Here is a 12531-nt window from a genome sequence, read left to right on the forward strand (position 1 = left end):
TTAACACATTATGTGTCAAATATTTAGCAAGAAAGTTTTAAGCGGCATATTTTTTTAGCGAGGAAACAAATTTTGCGAGAGTGAGCAGACAACACTGCGAAATCGCGACAATGGTTCGTATACCACGACCAGCGAGAAGAAAAAGATTCGCAAGTGCTGCAAAGTTGCATCCCACTGCGCGTTATTTAGCACTCTCGTAAAACACTAATCCCGCCTGCGCAATATTTCCATCGGTTACCGACGCCGTTACGTAAAGTAACATCGCGTCCCCGAGGCAAACTGGACTCCACGAGTCGACTTTTCATTCAATCGACGCGTTGCTTCGTTAAGGGGAAAGAAAAATATATTAATTGCGTCGCGCACTCTACCTTAATATTGTAACGCACCTAGCGATCCAGACAATCATCGACATCGGCGATATCGATGAATTATCAGCGAGAGGCTCCCTTTATTTATTTTTGTCTTAACATAAAAACTTCAACTCGATACAATCTAAATCGGATCTTTATGGTTAAAGAGTTCGCTAGTTGAAACGATAAAGCGAATAAATTTAAAAGCATCATTCGCAAAACATGAGTAATTAAAAAATTTAAAAAAAAAATCAAAATAGTATTATCTATATTCGAATTTTCAGTTAATAAAAGTTAATTTATCTAACTAAATTCTAAATACTAAAGGATTTATTAATTAAAAAATTAATCACAACAAAAATCCAGTCATTAAAAAAATAAAATGTCACTGATATTATTATTCAAATTTGAATAGCAATATAATATCAGATATATTGATATAAATAATAATGTGAAAAATGATAAATGTCAGATATTGATGAACGGGACATAATGATAATCTGAAAGAGATATTAAATATAATATCTCTTATATTTAATAGTTTTTAAATATGATATCTCTAATATTAAATATAATATTAATATTAATATAATAATATTAATAATAATAACATAATAACATTAATGTCCTTCAACACAATTAATCTCCTTCTCAAATAGATTAATAGTTTGACATCAGACTCCGGAATAAGGTGACTTATAACCATTCCAGGGATTAAAAAAAAAAAACAAAAAAAGAAAAATTCAAAAAGAACGCCGTTAACGAAATGCGGCGATAAATCTGTTATCGGGAAACTGAAAAAGCACGACGAGCGTAATTTCGCGCTTTCACAAACAGCCGGCCGAGACTTTCCGCGAGTGTGCCACAATTAACGAATCGATAAGCGGCGTGTGGAATCGCCGCCGGCTTGCGCAACCTTGTCGTCGACCATTGAATTATTCATTCATTAATTTTCGAAGCTGTCCGCGCCAAGAAATCGGCGAAAACCACGACGACCGAGCAGCAGCAGCTACAACGGCATCGCCGTCCTCCCCCGCCCCCTCTGGATTATTGCGACCGCATGCGGGTGACACAAGCGCGGGGCCCCGCCGTTAATGTTTTCATCATCATTTCGGCGATGGTGAGCCGTATTTTAAGGCAATAATTTTCGCCGCGGTCGATGGCCCGGCGCACGGCGTCGAAACGGGGACACCGGTCCTTTTGATCGGGGCCCCGAAGGGCCCCGTCGCGCCACGGGCCATTATCGACCTTTAAGGACCTTGCTGCGACTCGTAGAGGGACCGGTTACCATAACCGCACGTATAACCGTTTCCTATGCCTTATGGAGACGAGGACCTCCCGGAGGTGTTACATGGATTCGAGAGCGCGCTTTCGACCAGCTGAATATATTTTTCCGCGCTTTGTCAGCGCTTTGGCAGGGACAGAGAGGAAATTTAATTGATCAGGATCTCAATTGAATGACATTTTTCGCGTACTACAATTTCGTAAATCGAATCTCCTGTCGTTATTCTAATTAAACATTGCGTCTGCGAATTTAATATCGCTCTAAATCGTTATTACATCTAATTTAATTCTAGAGATGTAAAAAAACTGGTTTTTTTTTTATTTAATAGAAAAAGCAGTTGAAAAAAAGGTTATTTTTTTCATTAAAAAAAAACCAATTTTGTTTCTTTTTTTCATTATTTTTTAAAATATATTATTTATATTTTTTTCCTTGTTAACGTAATAAAAAAATAGTTTTATATATTTAATTTATTTTTTTATTTATATTTTTGACTTATTTTTTTCAAAATAATTTTAATGGATTAATGAGACATTTATCATCAAATTACATCGAATTCGACATAATTCTTATAAATTTTTCAATTAGATGCATAACTATATAACCAATTGAAATACAAGCTACATTTAAAATAATAATAGTTAATTCAAATCTATCATCTAAAAAGTTAAAAATAATAAAAAATCAATTTGCAGTAATCAAAATATAAAGATATTAAATATTAAAAAAAGAAAAAACAAAACAAAAAAAAACGAAGCTTGTTTTTTTTCACAAAAGAAATCATTTCTTATGAAAAAAAAAAAAACATTTTTTTTCTATTTACATTTCTAATCACGGCTGTTCGATTATCCGATTCTAATTGCATTGAACTTCGTAATGATGGACGAGCGTGCGAAGTCGTTAACGATTAACGAATTAGCGAAAGAAAGAAAATCGCGTAATATTATACATTTTTTTTTCACCGCAACGTCGATCGGTATCGACACGGCTAATGAATTTTTCATCGAGATGCAAAATAGTTGCCTCGCAAGGTATACGACACGCTCGTTATACATTCGTACGTTCGTTCCGTTCCTATCAAAGGCGCTCCTCCCCGCCCCCGCTTTCACCCCTTACCCCCGCGCCATTCCGCACTCCGGCACGGTTCCTCCGGTTACAAAGGCGATCGTTCATCACTTCCAGAAGTAACGAAAGAAACGAGTGAAACCACTCCTCGGAGCCGCCCGGAGAACACGACGATTTTGTTTGCAAACGATCTACGCGCCCCCGAGCTTCCGCAGAAAAATGCCGCCGCGAAATTGAATTCGCCACAGTGTTGTGGCGCGCGGACTCGCCATTTTTCGTCTTGACTATAATCAATATGCGGATATTATAGTTCGCCACCTACAAGAGAACCGTAGAGAACATCCATAGCGACATCGCATTACGAATAATAAGGATGTATCAATTTCTTGGATTTTCAATTGGCTAAGAAAAGGATATTTTACTGCGATTTAGCACGCTATGATTTATATGTAGAACTATTTTAATTAGTTTGACAAATATAATTTTTACAGAAATTATGCAATGATAAAACATTAATAATAATTATCTATAATCGAGAATGGGAAGTATAAATAATACTTATTTATTTATTTATTGTGATAAATGGAAATGAAATATTAATAATATATATTGATAATAAATAATATATATTGATAATAAATATAATTCGAAGGTAATAAACATGCCTGTTTTACAAATAATAGCAATAAAATAATAATTAAAATAATAATAATAATAATAATAATAATAAAATATTAATAATAATAGCGCTAATAATTAACAATAATAAAAAATGAAGAATATAAATAATATTAATAATAGATAATAATATAACTCGTGATAAAAAATGTCTGTTTTACAAATAATAGCAATAGTGAAATAATAGCAATAATAAAATAATAATAGCGCTAATAATTATTAATATGCGAGAAGGAGCAGTATAAATAATATTAATAATAGATAATAATATAACTCGTAAAAAAAATGCTTTTACAAATAATAGCAATAGTGTAATAATAGCAATAATTAAATATTAATAATAATGACGCTAATAATTGACGCTAATAATGACTCAATAATGGAGAATTATAAATAATATTAATAATAGATAATGATATGACTCATGATAAAAAAATCTTTTATAAATAATACATTCCTATTACGAACATTTATAAATTAATGAATTAATATATATTAATAAATCAATAAATGAAATAATATATTAATAAATTAAAAACGCACGTAAGAAAATATTTACTCAGCATTTTTGCGATTTTAACACAGAATTGCGACAACAATATATCGAGTGATTATACCTTCTTGTTAATTTTATAGCAATTATATAAAAATCCCGTTAAATGCAGTTTACTTTACGAATGCCTGAATTAATCATCGTCCATGTTGCGATTATTTAATTATATAATTTAAATAATATAAAATAAAATTTAAATAATTATAAAATTTAATTATATAAATCGCTCTTATACGCGACGATCATTAATTCAAATCGCCAGGATGGATTTTTCCTCTCTTCCAAGCGGAGAGTCTAATCCGTTTTCTGAATTAGGGTAAAAATACGATAATCCGCGCGTTTCGAATAGTTTCTCGGTCTCGTGTCGTCTCTCGAAAGCGTGTTCGAAATTCACCGAACACTTGCCCTTCGTGTTTGACTAATAAAATACGTGAATATGCGCGTGGCTTTGCAAGTTTTCGCACGTGACGCGATCTATTATCACCAACAACGAGCGATTTTGATTTTTAAAATCATGGGAAATCGAGGGAAACAACGGCTTCGTCGCGTTCAGCGAGAATATGTCAAGGCTCGTATTCCGTCAATCGTGCGATTCGATCTTTTTCTCAAATCGCGCGAGTCCGTCATGTAATCGCGTAAAAACATCGACTGTTTCAACACGTAATTCAACGTCGATGAATCGTAAGCGGGATGACGGTTAAATATTCGAAAAGATTCTTCGCGAAGAGACGAGAAGAAGTTGCGACATCGCTTGATCGATCAAACTTTCGCGGAAGTTTGAAGCGGGGGGGGAAAAAAAAGAACCGCACATTTTCTCCGAGAGCTTCTTATCATATTTTTATTGTACAATTATGACATTTATGAAATATCATATATAATAAAAAACAGCGTGAATCGCATTTTTAAAGATATATTTCTGGTTATAATAAATAACAGAATGTGACAGTCGACGCATTCATATTCATCGATGCATGCATATGCATGCAGATTATGAGAGATACTATAATATGAGCTCCAATTATATGTGCGGTATAACTAATACCACTCAATGATAATAATTTGTGTTATTTGCAATAATAATTAATCAATACAATCGTCTAATATAGCTATCGCAAACGAATTTATGAGATTATTTCAAGAAAAGAGTATCAATTTAATGGAAAGATATTTCAATCAATCTTTACAATCGTTAATCCTCATTTATCTGCATCAGAAATATACATTGTGTGTACCAGTAAACAATTTTATTAAAATATTTAATTATATACTATTTATTTTATTTTTTTTAATTATATATTATTTTTCATTATATATTATTTATTATTTAAATATTATATATTTTATTATTTTTAATTATATACTATTTATTTTATTTTTTTAATTATATATTATTTATTATTTAAATATTATTTATTTTATTATTTTTAATTATATACTATTTATTTTATTTTCTTAAATTATATATTATTTATATTATTTTTGATTATATATTATTTATTATTTAAATATTATTTATTTTATTATTTTTAATTATATATTATTTATTTTATTATACACCATTTATTTTATTATTTTAATTATATAATATTTATTTTATTATTTTTAATTATATTGTATTTATTTTATTATATATTATTTATTTACTATTTATTTATTAAAATTTATTTTCCTCCCATTTGTTAATTAGGACAAAATTTTTCTAAACTAATTATCTGGATATTTTATTAAAACAAGTCGAGAAAGCTTTCTTTCGCATGGATCGAATTGAAAGCGCACATGTGTGGTCACGTACCTGAAGAAGTCGTTCCTGCAGAAGAGCTTCGCCTCTCTCGAGAAGCATTTGTCCTGTAACGCGGCTCTGCAGTCGAAACAGCGCACGCACTCGACGTGCCATGCACGATCCAAAACGTTCAGCAGGTACTGATCCATTATCGGTTTCTCGCATCCTGCACATGACAGGAGCATCGCCAGACCGCGTCTCCCTGTTGAAATTAAAAGGGAACACATTATACGCATCTCCGTAGCGATCCTTACAACATGACGTTCAGTTCCGCTGTACAAGAACACGCTCCTTTCTCTCTTTCTCTTTTTCATTCTTTTATTTCTCTTTCGCAGACGAGAAGCACGCGAATTACTTTACGCATCGTCGAACGACCCGATGGGATTCGACTCGAAAATTTCGATCGAAATTTAATGAAATATTAACGCATGGTTATTAATGTAACCGGCGGATATAAACGTTATGCCATTAGTTCCGGGCAAAGCTCGACTATATATTAGTTCTGCGCGCAATGTTGAATATTTCGATGCGAATGTGTCACATAACATCGGCTTTACGCGATTTAACATAACCACAAATGTATCGCGCGATTCAAAATGGTGGATATTTTCATTTATATTCGATAATTTCTTTTTCCTTTTTCCTTCTTGATAATTTAATTCTGATGTCCCCTACAGCTGGGAAATATCCAAAAAATGTTGAAAGACAAATATATATCGAAGTGCAGACATTAAATCTTTCTTTTTTTCACCGCAATATATTTATTTATGAATATTAATTCTGCGTATCATTCGAAACACGCGTCGAGTAATTGTAAGAGTGGAAACGCAATCGGAATTACACAGGAAATTATCTGCTAATGAATCGAATTAAAATCACATGCAGGCGCAAAGTAAACCTGGCAATGATTTAAATAAAAAAAAATATATATATATATTAAAATGGTTTATTAACCGTATTGCGAGCAGATCGAAATATTCAGAAGTCTTCCGTACGTATCGTATGTTTTATTTAAAAACAAGATTAAACGCTTTCATTATAAGAACGCGCGTGCATAACGAGGCGTGCTGGCCTTTTTTGTATATCAACAGCTAAATCGCCATACGATCTAGTTGACACAATCAAACGGTATGAAAATATAACGATGCGACAGCGATAATCGCTGTAAAGTAGCAACTAGTCATCCAATGCGCGGAAAAGAATTTGTGTTTTTATGATAATGAGATTAATATCGAAAGAGTCGCGTGTTTCTTAGAGATTTCACTCTCTTGTATATTTAAAGCAGGAGATAAGTTAAAATAAAAAAAAATTAATAGTGCATATATGATGCATTCCTCAAATTACATTAATTCTATGTAATCATATTTATTGGATATGATCAAAAATTGATTAAAGTTTTACGCGCACATTCAAAATCTATGTTCACACCTTAATTTAGATTTTTCTAAAAGCTAATTGTGTGTATTTTATTTATATATTTTTGTATTTTGTATTCTATATATTTTATATATTTTGTGTTTATATATTTTATTTATATATTTTTATTTATATATTTATGTATTTTATTTATAACTTTGTAATATCGATTAAAATATATTAAATGTGAATATTAAAACAAATAATATCAAATGGCAATATAATCGAATCTGGATTTCCTGTCAATATAAGGTAGTTTAATTAATTTATATATATATATATATATATATATATATATATATATATATATATTTAATCATTAATTATTCCATAAAATATTTTTAATTTTTTGTTATAGTTAAATGAGATTGTCATTTTGACAATCGATGATAATTACCAATAAAAATTCTTAATCGAACAATTGCAAGAGTGCATCGAAACATTTTCTGTATTCTGTTTCCACCTGTAAATATACCATTCATTATATCGCTAATACAATGGTAACGATTAAACACATCAAAAATTATTGTGCGCTAATTAGAGTTTCAATTATTACCCGAGATCGCCGAGTGTAATTTAAACAAAATATATTGTAAAATATTATAAAATTGAAATGTTCGCCGAATGATTGGTCAAAAATTTATCGGCTGTGTAATGTCGCGATCGCTTAACGAACTTAACGTTCCCTCTAATTCCAACGAAACAAAAAAAAGAATTTCGGAGCGTCGCGACGGTGGCTATAAATCCAGCGGCGCTTAAGCAAAAAAAATCGCGTACTGCAACGACGAATTTAACGATCGTGTTTCGGCGTATTTGTATACATATAGTTGCACAATCTTTCACCTGGCCAATTTCGCAACCGAGCCTACGGCGTGTAATTATAATTCGTCATTGATTAACATTCGCGAACGAGATTGTTCTTTCGCTTCGTTTGCATCCTCTATCGCTTGTCTACCTTTCTCTCTCATTCTTCCCTTATCCCTTTTCCTTTTCTTGCCTCCGTTCGCCCTCTTGCCGTTTTTATCGCCATCATTGAGACCCACGGACTTCAACCCTCCTCTTACTCTTTTTTTTTTTTCTTTCGCGGTTTCCGCCAATGGGCGGAGTCCCTCTGCCTAGTTGGCAGGGTTGTCAACCTAGCAACCCTCCTCCCACCCTTAAGATCTGACCTTGCGCATCTCATCCCTCTCGCGGAAGGGCGAGAAAGGCGAGGGTTGCGGCACGGCATCGACGTAACCCGCGATCGTTTGCAAGTTAACTTCGAAGTTCTAAACTATTTCGTGTATCGATTAGTATATCCCTCTCTCTCTCTCTTTCTCTCTCTTCAGATAAAATGCTGAGGTTAACCGTTAATTGATGTAACAAAAGCAAGTCACTTGGTCCCTTGACTTCCTCGAAAGAAAGTTATATTTACTTAGACTTATTATTATATTATAAATATATATTTATTTATGTTTACTTAGATTTTAATAATAGATTCTTCTCACAATTGTCACGCTTGAAATATTATTACTTTCACGTTATTTCGTATTATCTCTCGCAGAACACGGTAATTATTAATTCTAATAGAGATTATCTCCAACTAAAATATTTGGAACAATTTTTGCAAATATATATAAGATATTTGATATTAAATTAATTTTTTTTATACGATTATAAATTCTTTTTTTTTTCTAATTTCCTCTAAATAATATTTGAATTACATTTTCCAGTTGCTTAATGTATTAATTTAAAAATTATATTATTAACGAATACATATACACACATACACGCCATGTAAAAAAAAAAAATTAAACAATAATGAATGAGAGTAAAAATCTCGCTTAATGATTACATATGCAAAAAGTTTTAGTACAATTAAAGACATTAATGGTACGCATTTAGTAGAAAATTAAGAAATTAATTTTATAAATCATGATAAAATAATTACAGTCATTTAAGACTATTTTTATAAAAAGATATTAATGCATTCAAGCAGCAAATTGTTATCTACTCTCAAAATCAATAACATAAATTAAGACACATTTAGAAACTAATTTCATATAAGTGTTATCATATGAAATTCCAGCGATATTATCATGTAACGATTTAAATGCTCGCGAATAACTGTCTTAACGAATGTAAAGCATATACATAGAGTTTTTACATACGTATTGATCAACGTCAATTAAAACAAAGTGCTTAAGCAGCTATCTCCTTCAGCAGAGATATTATTAAAAATTACTTAAATAAATCGATAAAATAATTTTCCTTCGATATATCAAAATTGATATATTAATTTCATGTATATATGTCCTTAAAGAAAAAAATTTCATTCTGATAATTACGATATTTTATCGCTCATTTTTACTTCCCTATCAAGTACCCGACGAAAAACAGAATTTATAAGATTATTTGCAGTTCTATGAAAATATTTTTAAATATCAAAACGTCCATAAATACGAGCTCTAATCCCAGAGATTAGAAAAACTATTTCTATGTCTTATATAATTCTCTTAGTTGGGAGGAGTGACAGACAAGAAACCGTAGAAAGACTAGTTAACTAAATCGCATAAACGAGATTAGGATTAGCCAGACGTGAGACGAAAATCCTGTTGATCCAGTAACATCGGATTGCTTAATCCGATTTTTTTCCGGTTGAACGTCATTGCTCGCGTCATGCCGGATCTGTTTTGTTCCGTCGGACGAAACATTATCATCTCTATCATACGTGCCAAAGTAATGACGGCATATAATAATAATGTTCTGAATAAAATAAATATTGATTAGAAACAATTTCTCAATATAATATCAAAGAAAATTCTAAGAATATTTCTATTGAAGTAAAAGAAAATATATACATACATAAAATTTTATATTATATCATGTATCTGTTTAAATAAAATGATGGATCTTGTTGCCAAACAATTAACAATCTAGCATTAATAAATGTCGCACAAGAACAAATAAAGGAAAATTTTTTAAAGTCACCCCGTACAATCTTTTTCTCTGCTCACTGCACGCACACTTAAATTGCAATTTCAAAACAATTGAAATTTACCGAAGTCAAATTAAATCTCGGGACGAATAATATAATTTTTTACTTTTTCTTAGACCCGACTAAAGTTCGAAATATCCAGCGTAATATTTAGCATAATCCTTTGACGATGACATGAATCTATATTTATTTTCATATTTATATATATATATATATACATACATACGTATGTGTGAGAAAAAGTGTATATGCATGTATGTATGCATACATATGAATATATATATATATATATATATATATATATATATATTATATATATATATATATGTATGTATATATATATGTATACAGACCCAGCATCACTCTCTCGCGTATTCCGACATGCGCATTCTCACCCCCGCGACGCGACTTGGAGGGGATGAAATAAGAGAACGATTTTCAACGAATTACCTTAATCAGTCTAAGATCGCCTACGTCAGGTGCATCTAGATTCGCTAAACTACCCCGTAGCAAAATTACTGTTTTCTGCGGTGCGAGAAACGTGCACCGGCGGCGAATCGAATTGCTGACTTTGTTGAATCAAAGGGATCGGTGGCCATCTTGGCGAAGAAATAAAATATTTTTAAGAACAATAGAACTTTAAAAATCATTAATTTTGCTTAATTATATAAAAAAAAGTGTCTTCAAAAATTCAAACAGCCATAACTTGGTGAAAAAAAGTTGTACGATCATGAACCAAAATTCGTTTGAAAGTTCTTGAATTATACTTTCAGAGACCATTAAGTTTATTTAGAAATCAGTTTTCTTTTTGTCGCATAATTTTATTTAATTATCTAAAAAAATGTCTAAAATTCAAACAGCCATAATTTGATGGAAAAAAGTTGTACGATCATGAATCAAAATTCGTTTGAAAGTTTTTGAATTATATTTTCAGATACCATTAAATTTATTTAGAAATCAGTTTTCTTTTTGTCGCATAATTTTATTTAATTATCTAAAAAAATGTCTAAAATTCAAACAGCCATAATTTGATGGAAAAAAGTTGTACGATTATGAATCAAAATTCGTTTAAAAGTTCTTGAATTATATTTTCAGATACCATTAAGTTTATTTAGAAATCAGTTCTCTTTTTGCTGCAAAAAAAATGTCAAAAACACCATTTTTGACCCTTTTCATTCTGATTTACTCTAAATCCTGACGTGCTAGATACATTCACAACGTGTTCAGCGCAAAAAAATCTTCGGAAAACGTACTGTCACACTTCGGAGAGAAAGAAAAAGTGATTTTTTGTCCTACAGTGTTATTTATTAATTAAAATTGCTTAAGTTTATAAATTAAGCTGATCTTTTTCAGCACTTAATGTTTAAAAGCATTTCATATAATAATTAAAGTCTCTCAAAAAGATGGATATCACATGAAAAGAATATTTTTGCGTAAATAAAAACGAGAAAAAAAAAAGAAGAAGAATGATCAAATATTTCCTACACTTTTGCTATATTATAATTATGAAAAATTGCTATAAATTATGAATACTATTATTTATATTAGAATTATATAAGATTTCACAGCAAAAGCAATGAATCAAATACATTTTTCTGTAACAAGTATGTTTATTTATTTCTTCCTGTCGCTTACGTGCAATTTAAAACTAATTTTTCACGTCTGATCATGCTCATTTCTACTACTAGATTTCTATCTATCGCCTAATCCGAGAATCTTTTTGAAAATATAAATTACTTTGCACGAGATATAAAACTATGCACTTTTCGCTTTCGTGCATATAACTTTTACAAACACGCGCAAAGGTAGGATTTAAATACATTAACATACTTCAAAAAGTTTTCAGCCTTCCCCACATCTCTCGAATAACTTTCGCACACGCCAATTCATTCGCGACGTAAACGTTTAAAGATATTTCACTCCCATTATTTCGATTCGCGCAATTGCGACGTAATGAGCGGGAAAAAATGCGTCGCTCCTTCGATCGTGCAGCATAGATTTGCATGCATAACATCGCAGGCTTGCATTCTCTATTGAGCGGTTCATTGACTCGTGATCTGCTCGTGCGTGCAGCTTCTCACGCGTGACGTCTCTCATAGAGACAGAGAGAGAGAGAGAGAGAGAGAGAGAGAGAGAGAGAGAGAGAGAGAGAGAGAAAGTGAGAAAGAGAGATTCACGCCCATCGAGATTGATCGAAATGGCACGGTAATCTCGCGAGCACGACACTGTACGAAAATAAACGGAAAAATCGTGCACAAAAGTTTCGCATACAGCAACAGGTACTCTGTAACAACGCATCTTACCAAGAACGCTTGCCAAGAATCTCATTGACGACATTTATGTGAGAGATAATATTTAATAAAGCATTGTTTAGAAAAAAATGCGGTCGCGCGCGAGTTAGTTGATGTTAAGAATTATTTAAATTAAAGT

The 12531-nt window shown here is 31.4% G+C and overlaps 1 protein-coding gene across 7 annotated transcripts in view; it reads right to left on the reverse strand.

Annotated features, from left to right (window-relative positions):
• Positions 1-12531, reverse strand: part of LOC126854790 (LIM/homeobox protein Lhx5) — a 51285-nt gene that overhangs the window by 32419 nt on the left and 6335 nt on the right. For 6 of the 7 annotated variants that reach the window (XM_050601855.1, XM_050601852.1, XM_050601854.1 and 3 more), the window contains one exon: positions 5721-5910. In XM_050601855.1, coding sequence (XP_050457812.1) covers positions 5721-5910 — 190 coding nt within the window. Of the gene's footprint in view, positions 1-5720; positions 5936-12531 lie in introns of those variants that run through there. The other variant, XM_050601853.1, reaches the window with a different exon arrangement.

The sequence above is a fragment of the Cataglyphis hispanica genome, chromosome 14 (genome assembly GCF_021464435.1).
Source record: "Cataglyphis hispanica isolate Lineage 1 chromosome 14, ULB_Chis1_1.0, whole genome shotgun sequence".
NCBI lineage: Eukaryota > Metazoa > Arthropoda > Insecta > Hymenoptera > Formicidae > Cataglyphis > Cataglyphis hispanica.